This window comes from Talpa occidentalis, unplaced genomic scaffold (assembly GCF_014898055.3).
Source record: "Talpa occidentalis isolate TD23 unplaced genomic scaffold, MPIMG_talOcc4v2.1 talOcc4.12, whole genome shotgun sequence".
Taxonomy (NCBI): domain Eukaryota; kingdom Metazoa; phylum Chordata; class Mammalia; order Eulipotyphla; family Talpidae; genus Talpa; species Talpa occidentalis.
In genome coordinates this window covers 68248105-68269113 of record NW_023601212.1, presented here as the reverse complement: position 1 = coordinate 68269113, position 21009 = coordinate 68248105, and the positions used below count along the sequence as shown (strand labels likewise).

At 45.6% G+C, this 21009-nt stretch overlaps 1 protein-coding gene across 1 annotated transcript; it reads right to left on the bottom strand.

Annotated features, from left to right (window-relative positions):
• Window positions 1-1777: 1777 nt before the first annotated feature.
• Window positions 1778-19682, bottom strand: MGST3 (microsomal glutathione S-transferase 3). Its single transcript, XM_037506608.1, has 6 exons — window positions 19591-19682; window positions 6941-7064; window positions 5570-5643; window positions 4994-5051; window positions 2899-2971; window positions 1778-2022 (listed from the first exon to the last, which is right to left on the bottom strand). The coding sequence occupies exons 2-6, from the start codon at window positions 7055-7057 to the stop codon at window positions 1886-1888; spliced, it is 459 nt and encodes a 152-aa protein (XP_037362505.1). The 5' UTR covers window positions 7058-7064; window positions 19591-19682; the 3' UTR covers window positions 1778-1885.
• Between the last annotated feature and the right edge of the window lie 1327 nt (window positions 19683-21009).

Sequence of the window (21009 nt, the reverse complement as noted above, 5' to 3'; positions counted from 1 at the left end):
ACTAGGGGTGTTTTTCTATAGAAATAAGCTGCTTGGAATGTACACTGCCAGTTTAGCTATAAGTGGTAGCAGTACTTAACGCCAACTTCCCCCACAAGATAAGGAATTTAACAGTTACGAGCTTGCCAGACAAGGAGATATCTTCTCCAAAGCAGTAATCTACAAACTGTCAAGCCCTAGGGACCCAGGGAGTCCTGTGGGGGTGGCCTGGGTTCCCTACTCCACTCTCAGCACCTGTTTATGTATTGGGGTTCCTTATGAAAGTTTATTGGAGCCCATTCTGTAAGAGCAAATGATAAAGATGGATCACATTGAAAGCATTCCTTGCTGAGATTTGAAACAAAGGTGAAGACCCAGCTTTGTCCCCAGGTGTCCTCCACCTGCTCACTGATGCCTGAAACCTCCACCAGGGCTCACCTCTAGGTGCATTTCCTATGTAACAAAAACCAAAAAGACTAAACTAAACAAAAACCCAGCTTCCTGCTAACTCTTAATTGTATTATTTAAGTTAGAGATCCCCAAAACCTGCCATTCACCATCACCTTTATTTCATAAAGGGGTATCTTACTGTAAAAAAGAATACAAGTCAAGCCTTAGGAAAACAGCTCTCATTTTCCTTATTTTGCTCTAATGCGTGAAAATTTCCCAGGAACTAGCTGTGGGGATTATAGGGAACTAGCTCCACATTATCAAATGTCTGAGGGCTCCAGGGGCTCACCTGGATGAGACTGGGCCTCCTCAGTGGCAGACCAGAGCCTTAAAACACTTCACGTCCGATCAGTGATGGGGTGATGGAGAAGGCATGGATTTGGGAGGCCTGCATGCAAATTCTCGCTAACCCTCGTAAGCTACTGAGCACTTGAAATATGCTCAATTCCAGTTCCTAAAAAACTGACTTTTTGTTGTTGTATTTAAATGTTATTAATTGAAATGTTAGTAGCCACACATGGCCAGCAGCTGCCATGTTGGCCGGTGCTGTCTGGACTCTGTCGATGGCCACATTTGTTTTTTGGAGCAGCCATCTCATTCTGTCAACTGGCATCATTGTCTAAATCAGCAAAACCTTGTATGCCTTCCATTTTTTGTTGCTAATAGTACCCATCCCTATTTTTTTTTAATTTAAAGATTTATTTATTTTTATGCAAGAACTGGGGTACAGGCTAGAGGCATGGGAGGGTGAGAGGATTCACCAGAGACAGAGTGGGGAGCAGAACAGGCAGATGGACCGAAGTAACTGCTGAGGAGAGCAGCGGGTGAGACAGGAGAGGTCTGCCTCCCCATGTGGGTCTCTCCCTGGCTGGCAGAAAATCGAACTGGCGCCACAGAGGCTGCAGACAGCTTCACAGCACTGTGCTCAACTCGCTGTGCCACGGGGAGGCCCAGTATCCATCCCTATTTTTACCTGAGCCATCAGTCCTTTGTATCCAAATGTTAGAAGTTACTTTCATCTCTGAGCTGACTCTTCTTAGAAGTTTATCATTTCAGTTTTTAAGCAATAAAAGCTTCTTTATGAGATCTTAAAAACCAATGTTACCCTAACAACAAGTGATAAACTTGTAACTAGAGTTAAGACTTTCCACCTTTCACCTCCACATTTTCACCAGAGTGGCATGATTAGGACCATACTTCTACAATTAGATATTTCCCAACTCTACCTCCTTGGTAGCACCTGCTGGCAGGGTCAGGGGTGCGCCACACCTGTTTCTCCTCTCATCTAGGAGAAAAGGTCACTTGTTTTAGGAAAAGACTCACAAATAAATGAGAGTCAGGGTTAGGTTATGAGGCTGATGCCAGCTAAGTTTTTATTACATTAAAAAAAAAAGTAACTGGAAATAAAAGTAAGTCACTCAAAATGAATGAGAGCTTCCAAACACCTGGTAATTCTTTAATGGCAGCATTTAGATCCACTGCCCAGGCCAGTTTTGACCCAACCAAGATGCTGGAAGGCAGAGCACACAGTTGTGCCCATCAGGGCAATGAGGGCGATGGATCCCAGGGCTCCCCGACTTCGCTTGCTCGGTTCTGAAAAAAAAAGAAAAGAGGAGAAGTTACAGGGGATGCTGCAGAGGAACGCTGCTCACAGCATCCACAGCCATTCTGATGAGGCTTCTGGACTGGACATTAAAGCATCTCTCCTAAGAGGTCAACCAACTCTTTAGCCTAAAACTGTGGGCAAAGTACTGTGTCATAATAGGGCTGAAAAATCTTAGACTCTCTGGGAAATACGGTGGATACCACAGGGGAAGGGTGTGGGGTGGAAAGGTGAGAAGCAGTCAATTTGATAGTGTATTGGTAGGCAAGTGAGGCTCATATGCATATCAAGGTGTGAAGCTGTACTCCGAATTATACAGTTTTGTAAACAAAGGGCAAATCAGTAACATCTGATTTTAAAAAATTAGAAAAAATTTGGTATAATAGAGTAACATTGTTCTAGGACCTTCGGGAGTATTCCCCACTTCTCCAAAGAAGTAAGTACAGCTCAGAAAGTCTGTTTTTGCCTCTTCCCTCTTGGGAACAGCATTTAAAGTGGTAGGTAGGAGCAGGGGCTCTGGGGTTGCCCTGGGTTTGTATCTGGCTTAAAGTTGACGTAGCTCTGTGACCTAGAGCCTCAATCTTGCTAAACCTGGATTCCCCCATGTACAAATAGACTCCTGTTGACTAGATCATACAATTGTTGTAAGACTAAATAGCATATGCAACATTCTTAGAAGAGCAGGTGACACAGAAAATACTAACAGCAAGTCTGTTACTACTTAAAGGTTAGTAAAAGAGTAAATAATGGACCTTTCACCTAAAGATCAAGTTCCTTTCCCTTTTTCAGAAATCTTGCTAACAAGACAAACGCAGCAGCAGCAAATTTCAAATGTGTGTCCGTGGCAGTTGCCCACCTATACTTACCTCCTGTGTAATAGCCATAAGCATAAAGAACTCGTCCAACAATCCAGGCTAAGCCCAAGCCAGAAACTATACGCTAAAATAGAAGAGCTACATTAGTATTTGCATTAAAGAAGCAGGCAATAAATACTTTATTAACATGTGGGTTGATTACACAATGTTTTAGCAAAAAGTTAATAATTTCATGGAAATGGTAAAACACACTGACAAAATTAGGGTACAATTCAGATCTGTTTGGGGATGGAAGCTCGTGTTCACTTTCTTAGGTGGGGGGAGGAACCTGCCCACCTGGGGATTGGAACCTGAGCCCTGGGGACTCAGGGTACAAGGGCACAAGGGCACAAGGGAAGAAGGAGCCGGATGGAGGCCCAGAGTGAGCCAGAGGAGGAGATGACCTCTGTCAGGCTAGCAGAGAGGCCCTGTTGTCTCAAATGGGCCTCTAATTGGAGATGGATCTCCACCTCCAGCTACCATGTGAAGCTCCATTTGAACAACGAGGAGAATGAATGATGTAAACCCCAAAATGTGTGGTGTTGGAGGAGAAAGTCTCTGTGTGTTCCCCAATATCTGAGGAGAGAGAGTAAACACTTAGGTAAGATGAAAATCTTTCCATTTGGGTGCATCCTGGGGTCACCCATTTAGTCAGAGGGAGTCAGGAGAAAATAAGAAAGAAGCTATGTGAGAAACTACTTGTCACCCTTCTTGGTGACTCTCCGACTTAGTGGGGTGGTAAGGCTACTCCCTTAGAATTTTTAGTTGCTATTGGGGGATGTTAAATATCAGTAAGAATAGGAAAAGAATAAAAATAAAAACCCCAGCTCCTCAAGTCACTGTCTACGATCTCTGTGGTTTCTGCGAGGCCATTTTTACTAGAATTTCATGGAATGACCATCAACCTGGGAACAATATTAGCTGCCTGTCCGCAAAGTAGTTGTTAAGAGTGTTCGAAGGACTAAGCAAGAGAATGAGATCTAGGGAAGTGGGGCAGGAATGGGGGGTGAGGTGGACATCAGGCGATGCCTGTGAGTCTATTCAGTGAGTCTATTCAGACCAGCCAACTTAGTCACTTGCTAGGACTGCAGCTCCCTAGGGCCAGGAGAAAGAAATATCTTCTCTAATGTTTCCTTGGAAAAATGTAAGACTTCAGGGTCTTAAACGATAGTGGCCATACTGGCCACTTCTTAAAAGCACAAGGATATTCAAGTGCAGACCAGGGGATTATGAAATGTTTAGCACTGGAAGTGTGAAGTGCCAGGATTCTGATAAGATCAACTCAGGAAATCTGGCCCCTGGATAGGAAACACTTTTTCTCTAAGGCAAGCCCTGAATGGCAACTAATCAGGGTCAGATAAACTTGCTTTTGTAGGTGAATTATAGTGCAGCTCAGAGGGCCCTCCAGTGTTCTCATGGTCCACAGGACCCCTGACTGGCCCCCACCTCCAGTTCCCCCACTGAAGCTGTGCTGGCCTCATTGCTCACTGTGGACCTCACCCTCACTCCTCTGTCTGGAAGATGTGGGGACATCTGCAGCACCTGCTTCCTCTCCTTCTTTAAGTCTTATTTAATCATCACCTTCTCAGCAAGACCCCTCTGCGCACCCACCCATTCAAAGCTGTCTCCCGCCCTAGTGCTCCCTTTGCACTATCCTTGTCTGCCCTTCCTGGCATGCATCATCTGCTAATGGACTACAGAGAGCAGTCAGGTGGATTTTTTTCTGTGTGACCTACAGTCTCTGCCTCTTTTGTAGGCTGCTGTAAAATATTAATCACCCCAACTGATCAGCAAATGTTGCAAAGAAAGACTAGGCAAAAGAAGACTGATATACATGAACCATTTAGAATTACACAGACCTGGGTTTGAATGCTGATGTCTCTATTCTACAATTATCTGATATTGGGAAAGTTACATCATGTCCAAGACGTTTCTCGGAAAAGTTGACTTACTTTAAACAATTCTGTAAAAAGTAACTGAATAAGATTCTTTTAAATACATGATACTGAGACGGTGAAGATGTTTATTAAACATTCATTTCCTTCTCCCTTCCCTGACAGCTTAGTGCACTAAATGCAAATAGATGGAAAACCTTGGGAAAACTTACCGGGTGGTAAACACCTCCAACAGCTAGAAAAAATAAGAAGGGAGGATACACTTCCAACCTGGAATAGACAGAGACTTTTTTTAAAGAAGTGCCCTATTTAAGTATGCCTATGTAACACCTTGCATTCTTACTTGCTTAGTTAGAATCTTGAGTGTAAAAATAAACATTGGCTGGGGAAATAAGATGCAGTTACTAAGATCCACCTTTTTTTGCTTTGCCTGAGATTGGAAGAAATTCAGAACACGCTGAGTAAGGGAGCTCAAATCTAATGAACGGGGGAGGTCTTGGCAGACTGAGCAGATTTCTGTACAGAGCTCAGTGCCTCTCATGCCTCTGTATCAGTTTAGATGGAGCATCTGCCAACATTGGAGAAGGGTACTGCCACTTTGAAGACATTTTGGGGAGGACTATCGAGAATCCTGCCATTCTAATAACTACTAATCTTAATGTTAAATCTGTTCACATACATATATTTTTATGATACGTTTAATGACTGCCCATGATCATCATTATCCAGCACAGTGCTGAGTCAGATCACCCATTTTGCAGGTGGTGCCTGGCGGGGCCAACACTCACGTGTTCTGGTGGGCTCGCTGAATGCAGTTGAAGAGGTGCCCATTTTCAGGGTCGGTGCTGTACATGATAGGATACTGTTAAAAACAAAGTGCATGTTGATCAGCTGGTCAAAACACCATTAGAGTTAAAACAGCATTGATGCTTGTAATCTATCCCACAGCACCTTCTATCATGCCCCTCACAGGTGATACTTTCTGCTTAAATATTGGCAGCAACAAAGGTCTCAATTCTCAGAGGCAGATTCATTCTGCCTCTATTAATATTCAGTAAGAAGATTATGTCTGTGCCGTAGCTGCACAGGGGAGAGGCAGTGTGTGCCAAACTCTGTGCTTTTGACATTCTGCCATCACTGGTGGATTTCGGAGGCGTTGCAAAGATGCCACAGGAAGCGAGTGGCTCCTTCCTGAGAGTCATCACATACCACATCTTTCTAAAATTTCACTTAATGCGGGAACTGAAATTGAGTGCATGAGAATTTTAATGAAAGTGTCCCCTAAAAAAAAAAAAGGGAAACTAGATACAAAAACATTAAAAGAAAATCTAATTAGGGAGTCTAAACAGACACACACTTAAAATTGCTCCCCAGGGACAACGTCCATAACCACTCCTTCTAGATGAGCTAGAACTAAATAAAGTATTTACTAGGCCTCCTCCCTGGCTCTAATATCCCAGCCCAAGCTCACCTCAGTATCACCTATTTTTTTCTCTATGGGGAAATAGGAATATCATTATAAGGCATAACTTTTAAAGTGGCACATCAGGAAACACAGTCATTATCAAACTCTCTTTAGAAAATAACACTCTTGGGCCTGCCTGGTGGCGCAGCGGGTTGAGCCCCACGCTGTGAAGCAGTCCACAGCCTCTGCAGTGCGGGTTCGATTCCCGGCTGGCCAGGGAGAAACCCACATGGCGCGGCAGACCTCTCCTTGTCTCGCCCGCTGCTCCCCTCAGCAGTGTCTTTGGTCCGTCTGCCTGTTCTGCTCCCGGCTCTGTCTCTGGTGAATTCTCTCACCCTCCTGTGCCTCTGACCTGTACCCCAGTTCTTGTATAAATAAATAAATCTTAAAAAAAAAAAGAAAATAACACTCTTCCTAGCAAATAGCTCCAGCCAAGAGCAGATTGCTTGAATCCCACCACACCTGGTCGTTTTGAAGACACAGAATAAAAACAAGATGGAAACGACTCCTCAGCAGAGCCCTAGAGGTTCTGCTTTTTGCTGCCAGGAGGGGGCAGCACTTCTGACAGGTACAGATCTGGAACTGCCACCTGGGACCACGAGTGAGAACAGTCCTTGCCCACTCCTCCCTTACCTCCCCCTCTTCTTGGCCACCCCCTAGGGTGTATATACAAGCACAGCTGTGTCTCACTCACCTCCACCTTGTACTTCTTGCGGGCCTTGGCGACGTTGATGGCTAGGTGAGCTACCATGATGAAGCTGGCAGCGCCAGTTAGAACCACAAAACCATATTCCTTAGAGAGCACGGCCATCCTGGCTCTGGGGAGAGAGAACACGTTAGGAGCCAGCCCAGCCCCACGGCACCATCTGCATCAGTCACAGGGAGCACGATGCTTCGTGACCAGCAAACACACACCAACAGCTGCAAAAAAAGGTTGGGACCTGATGTGTCTAGGAGGTTAGAGATGTTACTGTGCATCACACAACAGAATTTTAAAATTATCCAGGTATGGGAGGTCAGCTAGACTGGATATATACAAATACCCAGTCATTACCTGTACACCTGAAATGTGTATTATAATGTTGGATGTCAATGAAAGCTCAGTTTTGAACATTTATTTTAAATGATTCAAGTATGCAATATAGATACAGCACAGCTCATGATCATATCTTGTGTTCTCCTTGGGCCTGGGTGCTCTGGATCAACATTGCATTAACAAGATTTATTGAGACTGTTGCAGTAGACCCTGCAACAGAATGACATAGTCACTGAAAACCACCTTTTGGGAAAATATTTAATGTGGCAAAATGCTAAAGAGAGACTATAAAACTGTAAGTACATGGTGATTCCAGGGTTTCTGCTTGTGGGTGATCTGGCATGGGGGATCCTGTAAGGGCAGAAACCTTGGAGCATGTGCTAGTATAGCAGCAGAAATATCAAAGGCAGGGAAGGCCCAGTTCTAGTGCTTTGAAAGCAGAATATGACTCTTGCACCTGTAATGCTGTCAAGACATACAGTTAGGGGCAGCTTCTGGGGAAGCAGAATGCTGAAACCAAGGGCAACCCGTTGCGGCAGCTGCTCTGCTCCCAGAGGGAGAGATTGTGTTTGGGTGTCATCCTGTGCGCCAAGCAGAGAGAGTGTGCTTCCAGATACTTGTGGAATACTTGAAGCAAGCTGCAACTCCAGGTGGCTTTCAGGAAGGACCCTTAGTGATGAACTTAATGTACTATGTACAGTTGTTTTATAATGATGAATTCCTGAAATTTATACAATGTTATAATGCAATGTTACTTCAATTAAAAAAAAAAAATTTAGGGCCTCCGTGGTGGCCCACGGGAGTTGAGTGCAGCACTGTGAGGCTGTCCACAGCCTCTGCAACATGGGTTTGACCCTGGCTGGCTGGGGAGATGCCCACATGGCACAGCAGACCTCTCCTGTCTTGCCCACTGCTCCCCTCAGCAGTGGATTTCAGTCAGTCTGCCTGTTCTGTTCCCCACTCTGTCTCTGGTGAATCCTCTCACCCTCCTGTACATCTGGCCTATACCCCAGTTCTTGTATGCATGAATAAATAGATCTTTAAAAAAATATTTTTTTAATAAAGAATCAGCTTAATTCACTCTGGGTTAAAAGAAAAAGAAACCCATCATTTTCCGAATCCTTATTTACTGAGGAGTCCAGAGATGCTCCTTAGAGTTGGCCTCTGTGGTTCAGGTGCAGATGTGGACACTGGGGAAGGGAAGGTGGCTCAGTTCATGGTGATCACACCCAGGCGGCCGCAGCCACACCCAAGGCTCTGCTGCCTGCAACCAGCAGATAACTTCAAGGGCACAGGCATGAGCAGCTGATTACTGGCAGAGCTCTCTCTGGCATGAGCCTCCATTCAAAACACACACCACATTTTGTTGATTACATACTTGCCCTGGGTCACTAGCAACCCTTTTATCAACCAATGAGATAAGATTGTTGGGGGAGGGAACTGGGCCTAATACTTTGTCTTCTACATGATACCAGGCACACAAGAGTCCAAATAGTCCTTTCCATGCAGGTAGAGATTACTCTGCAATCCACTTCGTTATCTAAGAGCATTTGCTAATCAGTAGGCAGTGTTACTGGTCACATATCAGCTGCATAAATAAAAATTTATTATGTGTATAAATAAAAATGTATTTGGATGTATATTTAAATATTAATTTATATTTGTAAAATATAAATTTAAAGTAATTTATACCCTTATACACAGCTGGGGGAAGTATGAAATAGAACCATTTGGCAGACAGCCTAAGGGGGCAGTTTTCACATTATTTGCAACTGTGGGCTCATTAATCCTAGTGGGACTATATCCTGAGGAAACAAGCATAAATGCAAACAGATTGACTTCAAAGACATATTCACTTCCACACTATTTGTAAAGGCAAGCCCAGGAATGGTACCGATGCCTAAGCATGAAGTACTAATTAAATAAGACACCCGGGGCCTCCCCTGGTGGCACAGTGGTTGAGTGCTGGGCTGCGAAGCTGCCCATAGCCTCTGCAGCGCCAGTTCGATCCCCGGCCGCTGGTGAGGGTCCCACATAGCGCACAGACCTCTCCTGCTGAGCCCGCTGCTCCCCTCAGCAGTGTATTTCGTCGGTCTGCCTGTTCTGTTCCCCCTCTGGCTCTGGTGAATTCTCTCACCCTCCTGTGCTTCTGACTGTACCCAGTGCTTGTATAAATAAATAAATAAATAAATAAATAAATAAATAAATAAATAAAGTTTATAAATAAGACACCCATAAAATGGGATATTATATAACCATTAAAAATATGAAGTATATATAAAATATATAATTTCTATATAAAATATGTTGAGATGGGCATAATATGCAGCATGCTAGGTGAAGACAAAAAAGTTCACCTGCAGTCTACTTTTAGTTTTCTCAATGACAGAAAAAATAGGAGGGACTCATAGGCCTTGGACCAGTCAACACTAACTACTTCTCACTCCGGGACTAAGGTGAGAGAAAAGGTGTGAGGTTAAGTGTTTGCAGTGTCACTTCCTAGAGGGAAAGGTGTATGACCATTATTAGCCGGGTGGCTAATGGGCAGAGGGTGGCCCTCTGGGTAGATTCAGCTCTTACACCTGGAAAGAGCTTTCAAGGTATGAAGAGACCCAGAACAGCACACACCCTAAATGCAAAGATGGACTTCTCAGAGGTGAAAAAGAGGACACCTCCGCCAGGATGCACAGACCAAGAATGTGTTCTTGGCTTTGTTGCGTGGGACCCTCTGACAGCAGATTTCAGGGAAATGGCAGATGGTGGAAGTCCACAGGTTGGAGGTTAAGAAACAAGTGGGCTAGGAGGTGATGTATCTCAGGCAGTCCTACCTCCTAAATTTGCTCCACTGTTACATGCCAATATGGGCCAGTACAAGATCTACCTCAGCCTCTGAGTTTTCACTCCTGACCCAAGGAGTAGAGGGCCACCAGCACTGTTTGCACATTTGTTTCCTACTGGGAAGTTATCGATTACAAAATGCATTTAAAACCTGATCAATAAAAATGTTATATACTTACAAATGGGAACAGAGATCTTGTCTCCTGCTGATATTTCTTTTATAGCAACTGTCATAAAGACAGAAGCTCAATAGAGTACAGCTGTTCTTTGTTCTAGGTCAGTGTTCTTTTTTTTTTTTTTTAAAGATTTATTTATTTATTTATTTATTTATTTATTTATTTATTTATTTACACATGCACTGGGTACAGTCAGAAGCGCGGGAGGGTGAGAGAATTCACCAGAGCCAGAGCAGGGAGCAGAGCAGGCAGAAGGACCGAAGTACACTGCTGAGGGGAGCAGCGGGCGGCAGGAGAGGTCTGCGCGCCATGTGGGACCCTCCTCCGGTGGCCGGGGAGCAGCCGGGGATCAAACCGGCGCTGCAGAGGCTGCGGGCAGCTTCGCAATCCAGCGCTCAACCGCTGCGCCACCGGGGAGGCCCTAGGTCAGTGTTCTTAAACCTCAGCAGTGTCAGAATCATCTGGAGGGCTTAACCCCCATCCTTCCCCTCATCCCAACCCCCAAGTTTCTAATCCAGCAGGATCACAGGATCTGAGAATTTGCACTTTTAACAAGTTTCTAGGTGATGCTGCTGCTGCTGTTTCAGGACCACATTGCATCTTAAGAATCACTGTTCTAGGGCCTCCCTGGTGGCGCAGGGGTTTAAGACACAACCTATGAGGCTGTTCACAACCTCTGCAGCACGAGTTCAATCCCCGGCCAGGGATACCCACATAGCGCAGCAGACCTCTCCTGACTTGCCCGCTGCTCCCCTCAGTAGTGTACTCTGGTCAATCTGCCTGTTCTGTTCCCCACTCTGTCTCTGATGAATCCTCTCACCACCCACACCTCTGGCCTGTACCCCAGCTCTTAAATGCATAAATAAATAAATCTTTAAAAAAAATCACTGTTCTAGGAATCTAGAAAACTTAAATAAGGGACCAGGAAAACGAATAACTATAAGAAAGTGAAAATCAAAATCAACAAAAAACTACGAACCAGAGACACTTTTAAGGGGGCGGGGGTGGGAGGGGAGAGATTGGGGTCAGAATGGGGGGGCTGCAATTGTATGGGGAATATAAAAATAAAATTTATTATTAAAATAAAAAAAATGAAAAAAAAATCACTGTTCTAGATAAAAATTTTCAAGGGTTGATTTTATTCAACTGAAAAACCACAGGCATAGTCTTGTCTTGTTGATTCCCATTCTCCCAATTTCTTGGGACACTGGAGGAAACCCCTGTCCTTTGCCACCCCCGGGAACACATGAGGAGATCAGAGCAGAGAGTCCAGCTAAGCCCATGACATCTGCGCTAAGAGTGCCCACCAGGCTTCTTCATTCAGCTCCGATACAGGCTCAGGTAAGACCACTGGGTGTCTTCTGAGACTTGACATCGTGAGCCCACTCTACAGAAGCCACTGGATTTTCAGACTTCTTTACATGTCCAGGGTCATTGCCAGATCAAAAACACTATGTGTCAGAGATGCCTCAAATCTTGAACATTCAGCCACATGACTTCAAGTGGAAGGACTATTTAAGGATCCAGTGGAACCTCTAGCTAATTCTACCTGAAATTTTTCATCACATCAGGCAGAAGAGCAAAACAGGAAATAATACACCAGCTCATACACCTGCTCTAAGACTTAGTTTATCCAGAGTGCTTCTTAAATGCTAGGTGGCATGTAGTTTACACCAACTAAACTCAATCCCCACAACAATCCTATGTGGTAGTTACTATGAATCATCCCCATTTTACAGATGTGGAAACAGAGGGAAGAGGGACTCAGCCACCTGGCTAAGGTCCCTCCACCAGCAACTGCAGAATTGAGGTCTGACTGCACACCCCAGTATCCATGCTCTTCACTATTATACCACTCTGCTGGGCTTGTCTTTTATTTATTTATTTACTTATTTAAAATAACCATCATATATATTTTTAAATGTTTATTTTATTTTATGCATACAAGAGCTGGGGCACAGGCCAGAGGTGTGGCAGGTGAGAGGATCCACCAGAGACAGAGTGGGAAACAGAACAGACAGATTGACTGAAATATGCTACTGAGGGGAACAGCGGGCGAGTAAGGAGAGGTCTGCTGCACCATGTGGGTAGCTCCCTGGCTGGCAGGGGGATCGAACTCGTGCTGCAGTGGCTGCGGGCAGCTTCATAGGTTGTGTCTTAACCCCTTGCGCCACCAGGGAGGCCCCTGGGCTTGTCTTTTACCCAGGAGTTACCTTACTCCTTCCTCCAGCCTCTGAGCAATGAGGAGAAATTCCTTCTTGAAGCTCCTGCTCAGAGGCAGTACTCAGCTACAGCCAGGCTTCCACTCTAGGTGCGAGGAGCTGGGTCAGGGCACAAATGCCCAGGCCAGGACAGACTGAGCTCCAGGGTCTTTGAGATACTTTCCATTCAGGATCCCATTCTCTCTGAAGGACAGTTTAACTTCTTCTTTTCCAGCGTGGGTGCCTTTTATTTCTTCTGGCTTAACTGCATTGCCCAGACCCCCTACAATGCTGAGTAGAAAAGGCCAGAGTAGACACCCTTGCCTTGTTCCCCATCTTACAGGAAAGCATTCAGTTTTCCCTGTAGACTGGGGGAGGAGGGGATCATCAAAAATGCCCTCTTGAGAACGCTTTAGAAAGAGAGTACTTCCATAGTAACTTTTCCTTTTATCAGCTTTTATTACTAGCCAAACAGAATTTTTTTTTTTTTTGAGGTTCTACCAGTTTGGGGGAAGAAAACTAGGAAGAGTATTTTGAAGCTGGTGGGGTGTGGGGCATGAGGCAGCAGAAAAGCACCAGCTCTGGCAAGTTTCTAGGGGGAGAGGGAAGACAGCATGTCCTGTCACCAGCAGGGGCCTCGAGCTCCGTGGGACAGTGTGGGTCGATGGAATAGCACTCGGACAAGTCTTTGGTGGACACCCAGTGGATTTTAAGAAAGCCACAGGGCACCACTGCAAAGTCTTATTTTTGGAGTGACCAAGCTAGGACTTAAGATGTGGCCATGTCGTCTCACCCTCTAGAAGATGTGCTCTATGCCAGTGCCCACGCTGGCACCATGGAGTTTCACCACGATGTTGAGTGACAGTACACTCCTCTAGGAATCTTCTTTCCGGACAGATTCTCCCAGGAGTGTAGCTATTCCAGGGCCCACACTTCACTCGACCTTTCCTCCAATTCCTGCTTCTGTCCCCACCCACCTCATTTAGCTGGGGCAGGGGATCCTTCAGTTACAATGAGGATTGCCCAGAAAACTTCTTGAACTGCATTCCACTGAATACTCCTGGGCAAACTCTCCTTCACTCTCTTCTCAAGTCACTCCTGACTGCCAAGATAAATTCCCCAGGGCTCATCAACATTGCACAAATGGAGCAAAAGGCAGGTTTTATGGATCTGGACACTCACTCAAATACTTGTTATTTCTGAGTCATGAAGTTGCAACTTCTCTTTAATCAAATTATTTTTTAAGAAAGAGAGGATTTTGCCTTTTGCTCTGTCCTTGTCCCCAACAAATAAAAGTCAGCTTGGACAATGGTAACCTCTAATTCCATGTGTGATATTATTCTCCTTAAATTATAATGCAGTTTCTCAGCTCTGTCTTTTTTTAAGTATCCATGATGGGTCAGTGTTAATGTCCCATGATGGGACATGATGGGACCTTTCCCCAATGTTTCATTAAACTCCATATTTGGTTGCCTGTGTGATTAACCTAATCTTCCTATACATAGTCGCTTAATTTACATGACAGAAAAACAATACCCGAATTCATGCAACCCAAGGATGCTAACTTAGAGGGTTGGTCTAATGATACCAATGAACCTCTGTGAGTCTCCAACATTGGATTGTGGTTCAAGAAACTCTGAGGTTACTGTGGGGATTGATTCAGCTCACTTAGAGAGCCCCTCAGTAGCCCCAGCCTCACTCTGCCTCCAGATGTTTCTACAAACAACAGTCCTCTGAATTATCTCCAGGAAGGGCAGCTGACCCTTCTGAGCCCATATATAGCTCAGTGGAGAGAGCCTAGAGGGAAACAGCAGAGAGCATTCCCCCATTTCTAAGATGGGAGAGCAAAAGGAGAAACATAGGATTTCTTTGGGTCCATCTCACCTTTTTTTTTTTTTTTAAAGATTTATTTAATTTATTTATTTATACAAGCACTGGGTACAGTCAGAAGCGCGGGAGGGTGAGAGAATTCACCAGAGCCAGAGCGGGGAGCAGAGCAGGCAGAAGGACCGAAGTACACTGCTGAGGGGAGCAGCGGGCGGCAGGAGAGGTCTGCGCGCCATGTGGGACCCTCCTCTGGTGGCCGGGGAGCAGCCGGGGATCGAACCGGCGCCACAGAGGCCGCGGGCAGCTTCGCAACCCAGCGCTCAACCGCTGCGCCACCGGGGAGGCCCCCATCTCACATTTTTAAGATGCCAGCTCTGGTCACTTCTATTCCAAAGAGATGAAAAAAATCAAATACTTTGGAGTGTCAAAGTTTCAAATGATAGCTAGAATGAAAGGGGAAAAAAAAAAAACCAGTACATGGACATTTAATGGAAGGAAAAGAAGCCCATGGAAGGAAAAATAACTATTCCCCACAAATACATGTTCAGTAGATAAATCTCCAAGGGCTAAAATGAAAAGTCAGTTGACTAGGTATAGTATTATTTATCTGGGACTTGATTATTAAGTCAAGGGAAGCAAACAGCAGAGGCAGGTCATTACGTAGCTCTTTTTGAGTACTTTATATTTTTCAGTTCCTCATCAATGTTGCTGGCAGACCTTTGGAAAGAGATTAATCTACCTGTTTCTGGATGTTGTCCCTTAAGAGATAAATGTTATTTTACAAATATATTCAGCTTTATATAGTTAAATAGCCACATCTTGGCAAGTTTCAGGTGTTATTTTATTTTTTTTATTATTATTTTTAAAGATTTATTTTTATTTATGTATATAAGAACTGGGGTATAGGCCAGAGGTACAGAGGGTGAGAGGATTCATCAAAGACAGAGTGGGGAGTAGAATGGGCAGAGCTACTGAAATACACTGCTGAGGGGAGCAGCTGGCAAGACAGGCAAGGTCTGCTGCACCATGTGGGCTAACTCTTTGCCCGGGGATCAAACTCATGCTCCAGTGCCTGCTGATAGCTTCACAGTGCTGAGACTTAACCCCTTGCACCACCAGGGAGGCTTCTGTGTGAAAAGCACTAAGCACACACACATACCTGCATGGAACTGAATCCCCACTGGGGAAAAATGGCAATTCAGCTCTTCAGGAATCTAAGAATAGATTCATAAGAGGACAGAAAAAACCCCCCTGCTGGTGCAATGACAAACTTTCCCAAATAGATTCTGGACATATAAGGCTCAAGGGGCCAGAGTTCTCTGATGTATTGATACCTTACCCAGATGTGCTGGGCCATGCTGCACATCTGGAGCCCAGCCTCTCAGCAGTTGCATCCCAGGGACAGCCTACAGGCTATTTCCATGATGTGAAGGCAGCAAACTCATAAGGCAGGGGAGAGAATGGAAAGAAACCACAGGATGCAGAAGAAAATAAAAATTATACTAACTCATTCGATGAAACTGATTCAATAGGGTCACAGCAGGACAAAACGTCTCCCCTCAATGGTATAAGTCCCTACCTGCCACTTCCTCAGAACGAGGAGGAACAACTTCTTTATTCATGCCCTGCTAAATGCAAAGTACCAGGGGAGGCACAGGGTTGCAATGTTCATCAACACCCAGAAGAAGGTCCCAGCCCTCCAGAATACATAATCAAGTAGGGGGAAGATTACTTAGGGGGACCATGGGACAGGAATATAACAGATTGGGATAAAGGCTCTGAAGGACAGAAACAGTGATGTGTGAGAGAGAACACAGGTAGAGAAAACAGCAAGCATGTAGGCATGGAGACAGAAAAGGGCTGTCCTTGTGCAAGGAAGAGAAAGGAAACCAAAATGTCTAGACATTAAAGGGTACCGGTATAGATCAGAGGAACAGTGGTGGGAGAAATCAATTATTTTTTAAAAAGATTTATTTATTTAAGCAGACAAGAGCTGAGGTACAGGCCAGAGTGTGGTGGGTGAGAAGATTCACCAGAGACAGAGTGGGGAGCAGAACAGGCAGATCTACTGAAATACACTGCAGAGAGGAGCAGCGGGCAAGGCAGGAGAGGTCTGCTGCGCCATGTGGGGTACCTCCCTGGCCGGGGATCAAACTTGTGCCACAGTGGCTGTGGATAACTTCATAGTGCTGTGCTTAACCTCTTGCGCCACCAGGGAGGCCCTGAAATCAATTATTTTTAATAATACTTATTAAATGTATATTATTTACAATGTGTCAAGAACTGATCTAGTAGTTTGCCAGTATTAAATCATTTAAATTCTCACAGCATCCCTGTATTATTACTTCTTCTTTGCAAATGAGGAAACTGAGCATCAGAGAGGTTAAGTAATCTGCCCAAGGTCACACAGTTAACCTTGAGAAAGCCTGGATTTATACACAGGCTCCAGAATCTATGCTTCCACCCCCTGCCTAAACTGCCTCTTCAATGAGTTTAGAGAGCACATTTGCCCACTTCTGACCTCTTCTGAACCATTTCTACCTTTCTAGACCTTCTCCAGGGTATAAAATGTATTAACAAGAATAGAAAGCTAATAATTAACTACAAGTCTGTGACTAATGAAAGCCTGAGCTCTTTCTAATTGGATGGAAAAAACACTTGGAAAAGGTCCACACAGAGCTTTTATTTTAATGAGTGTCAACCCTGAGATATGACAAAAGGGCAGATAATACAAAGAAGGAAAAAATTTCCTCCAAAGTTTCAGGTATACGCAGAAATCGGCACTCCATTTTTATATCATGATTCCCACCCAACCTGCCTCTTCACTGGTATTACGCAGGAACTGGGGAAACTAACCCCCTACTTCGAGAAGAGAAAAACAAATCTCAAATGACTCACATTAACATCACTTGGATTTTCCAGCATAAGAAATATGTGCAGACTGTAATTCTTAGCAGCCGTTGAACCCCATTGGGGTTCCAGCATTTTTGAATGGAGAAAATGCCTAGGCAGCTGGCTTCTGCTGAAGCTCAGGTCTAACTCTTTCTTGTTTGTCTGCACTTAGGAGGAAGTGATGGCACAATCAGTCATATTTCTTAGGCTGGAGATTTAAATATCACTTATTAAAAAAAAAAAAAGAGAAAAAAGTCACCAAAATATTAGCCTCCATCTTTCGGTTATTGAACAAGTGAACTCTAGAAAGAACTCAGAGGGTGAAGAGTGACCTATGATTCCAAACACTGAAATCCTTAAAGGCACGTGCCAATGTATTAGGAAGGCTGTCTCATTCCTGCTGCTCTTTTCAAAACAAACATAGGGAGGTAGACACTGTAAGAGACAGCGAGGTAAACTCAGGAATTTTATTTACATTAACTTACCTGGTGATAACACCTAAATTGTTCTTTTTCAGAAGGATGGTATACTCATAAGTGGTTTTAATTAATTCAGTTGCTAAAACAACAGCAGTATACTCTTCTAAATAAGCATTGTTTTAAAAATGGCAAATGGTTTGTTTACAATGTACAATGCACAAACACTTCACAGCCATTGTGGCTGGCAACAGTGTTCTGAATTTAGATTCAGAGTATTTAAATATAAACACCGGGAGCAATATATTTAAATACAGCCAGCTGCAGTAGGCACTAAATTACTTTTTGACAGATTGCTCTGTCATCTACTTCATTCTAGATTGCTCTGGTGGCTTTCCAACCTTTCTCTGGATAATGGGGTAAAGTCCATCTTTCAAGTAATTTGATGTCTTTGCTAATCTCCAGGTTAAGAGATTCCCTTTCAGGATTGTGAATCCTCAGAACTAGATGGTAGGAGGAAGTCTAAATAAGACTGCCCTCCAGTTTTGTTCCTTAATTGAAGGGAGGCTCTGGAGTACAGTTTCAAGGCTGGTCACAATATCTCCAGGGTTTTATATATAGTAACATCTGTTAAAAAAAATTGCTTGAGGAGGTTTTCTATTTCTGTAACACTGTGTCAGGAGGAAAGCTTAACAGAACCTCTTCCCAGGGGTGAAATTATTTGTTTGGATTTGAGATGTTAGTTTTATTTATCTCAGTTAAATTTAACTCTTGTGAGAAAAAACATTCTTGATCCCTTGAGTTGGATACTATGCTCTCATTACTGAATTCATTGAACAGCCTGTAACTCTGACCAGTATCCTTGGGTGCTTCCCGGAAACTGCATGCAGGCTACCGGTGAGCTGCAGATTCCCAAGAGAGTCCTTGCTCTAGCTCCCGCTCCCCAACCCCTTCCAGAAATCTAAAAGCTGCAGCAATTCCTCCTGACTACGCCCAGGTCTACCACACCTACACAGAACCATACGTACCGCCGCAGGGCAAGCAAAGGTCCTTTCCTCCAGGACAAGCGACTAAGGCCCCAACCCCATCGCTCCTTTCTGCCCCACCCACCAGTTTGCAGTTCCTGCCCTTCCTTTCCCACACTCAACAGTCCCCTAAGCTACTCGTGACTCCCAAGGAAAGTATTAGCAGAAGTCACAACTTCGGGGAATGACTCACCAATGAGTCTCCACCTGGGTCCACCGCCCTGCAGCCGCCCCATCGCAGTGACCCTGGGCTCCCTGCAGCGATCCGACAAGGAGGGAAATTCTCTGACAGCTAAGGCAGAATCCTAATTGACCATTCCACCTCTTCCCGGGCAGTGTCTCCTCCTCTAAGGCAGCGGTAGGAAATGACCCACTAAAGCTTCCAATACAAACGGACAAACGTTTCCATGTGGCAGGAGGAAAACAAACTAATTCCCCGGTAGGTTCTTCCCCAGGGCTTTAGCAACACATCTGCATCCGCAGCAGACACAGCCCCACTTCAGCGCGGTTACCCATCAGGCCTGCAAGGGCACCTGCCCCTGCAGCGCCCCGCCCACCCATCTTGTGCACCAGGGCTGCAGGGGCCAGGTCGGTGGGCTCGAGGAATCAGGGAGGAGGGACCCTGGGTTTACACCGCCCAGGCAGAGGCGGAGAGAGGAAGAAAATGAAGAGGAAGGATTGACCTTGAGAATCTGCCTGCATAACAGATTGAGAGCTCGGACCCCGCTAGGACACTCCAAACCTTAGAGGAAAATGCAGGGGGCAGGTGGAGGGCAAACGAGTGGTAAGATAGAAATGTACGGATAATAAGGGAGAGAGAGAGCGCGCGAATCTCATCAGCTCCTGGGGGTTGAGGTGTGGGCGGTGCCTAGCGCAGGAACGTAAGTGTTCCCTTCTGTGCCCCCCTAAGAGACCGCAGGTGCCCGCACTCACCTGGATCAGCTCCGCTCGGCTGGTGCAGAAGGCAGCTGCGCAGTGAGGGTGCGGCGTCCAGGGCCTCGGGCATGGAGAGGCGTGGCCGGGAGCCAGCCGGCCCCTCCCCGCCCCGGGTAGCGGGAGGCCACACCCCTAAGGCGGGGCTCCCGGCATCCCGATCATGCCTTCTGTGTGTCCGGCGTCCTGAGTAGGCCGCTCCTGGCCCCTGATTGCGCGGCGGAGAGTGAATTTTCTTTGTCCTGATGGCTGCCCAAATATTGCCCCTTCAGCCCCCCCATACATTTATCTGTTCCTTTCCTCAAATGTCTTGGCGGCCGCCTTCCTAAACTTTGAACAAACTCACGCTCTTCAAATAGGATTGGCAGAATAGCAGCGCGTTTATAATTTATTCCCATCGGGGCCACCGTAGCCCCGTGGGGCGGTAAGGGCGAGGCCCGGGCCAGCACTGCGCGTGCGCGGAAGCGGGAGTGCCGGAAGTAGAAGAATGGAGAGGGTGCGGCCGGTGCCTTTTCTGCGGCTCTAGGTTGTTGATGCCGCAGGCGGTCTCCTGGCTGTGCGCGCCGCGTGAAAGGATGTTGAGCTGTTAGGGCCCGTGCGTATCCGTAACTAATAAATGCTACTACTCACTTTTCTCGGGAGCCCATACCGCGTCCTGTGTCACAAACGCAGCTAGCAGCAGTTTTTGCTCTCCTTGGGTGAATCACAAACCTTTCCCAGTGAATCCCAACCCCAGTGACATGCTGGTGTCCAGCCCCGCAGTCTGGATGGTGACCTGCAGGCAAGGCGAGATCCGAAAGACTAGGGCTTGCTAATAATTATCGTGGACTCTGCCGCAGGCGGCAAAGTTGACAGTTTCCGCGTGTGTTGGGTGCCACACTCCGTGCCCTACGGTGGGTCGCCGCCTCTGGGCCTCCCCTTAGTGTCCCTTCTGTGGAGGACTGCTCACCTCTGAGTAGAGACTGTGCTTGGGAGCCGAGAGAATACCCAGTGGAGGTGTGGAAAGACTGGACTCTTATCTCAGAAAGCTCCAGGCGGGGTGTTAGTTCATATTTATTGGGTTCTCCGAAGGTAGTGCTTACTAACACACAGGCGTGAAAGGACAAATTCTCCCTCTTTTGCAATTCAGAGACACTAAGAGGATGTGCATATACCCCCTGGCTTTGCCGGTTAGAGGCTGGGTCCCAAGACTGACCCTGGAGAAAATAATCAGAAATGGGGAAACAATGGAGATCTCACTTGGCTACAATAGTGGCCAGAACGAACTCTCGGAGTGGTTTTATGGCCAGTCACTCCATTAAAAATGACAACTTTTCTCTCCAAGGCACTTATTATTCCCTTATTGTTTTATTTTCTTCGATTTGATATATTTTGGGATTTAATTTAGTTTGTGTCCCTCTACGGTATTGTCCATCTACC

Excerpts from the sequence above, each read along its gene's own strand:
- MGST3 (XM_037506608.1), bottom strand. The coding sequence starts at position 7,057 with ATGGCCGTGCTCTCTAAGGAATATGGTTTTGTGGTTCTAACTGGCGCT. Across the intron at positions 5,644-6,940 it reads GCAAGAAGTACAAGGTGGAG|TATCCTATCATGTACAGCAC; the intron begins GTGAGTGAGACA and ends TGTTTTTAACAG. Across the intron at positions 2,023-2,898 it reads TTATGGCTATTACACAGGAG|AACCGAGCAAGCGAAGTCGG; the intron begins GTAAGTATAGGT and ends TTTTTTTTTCAG.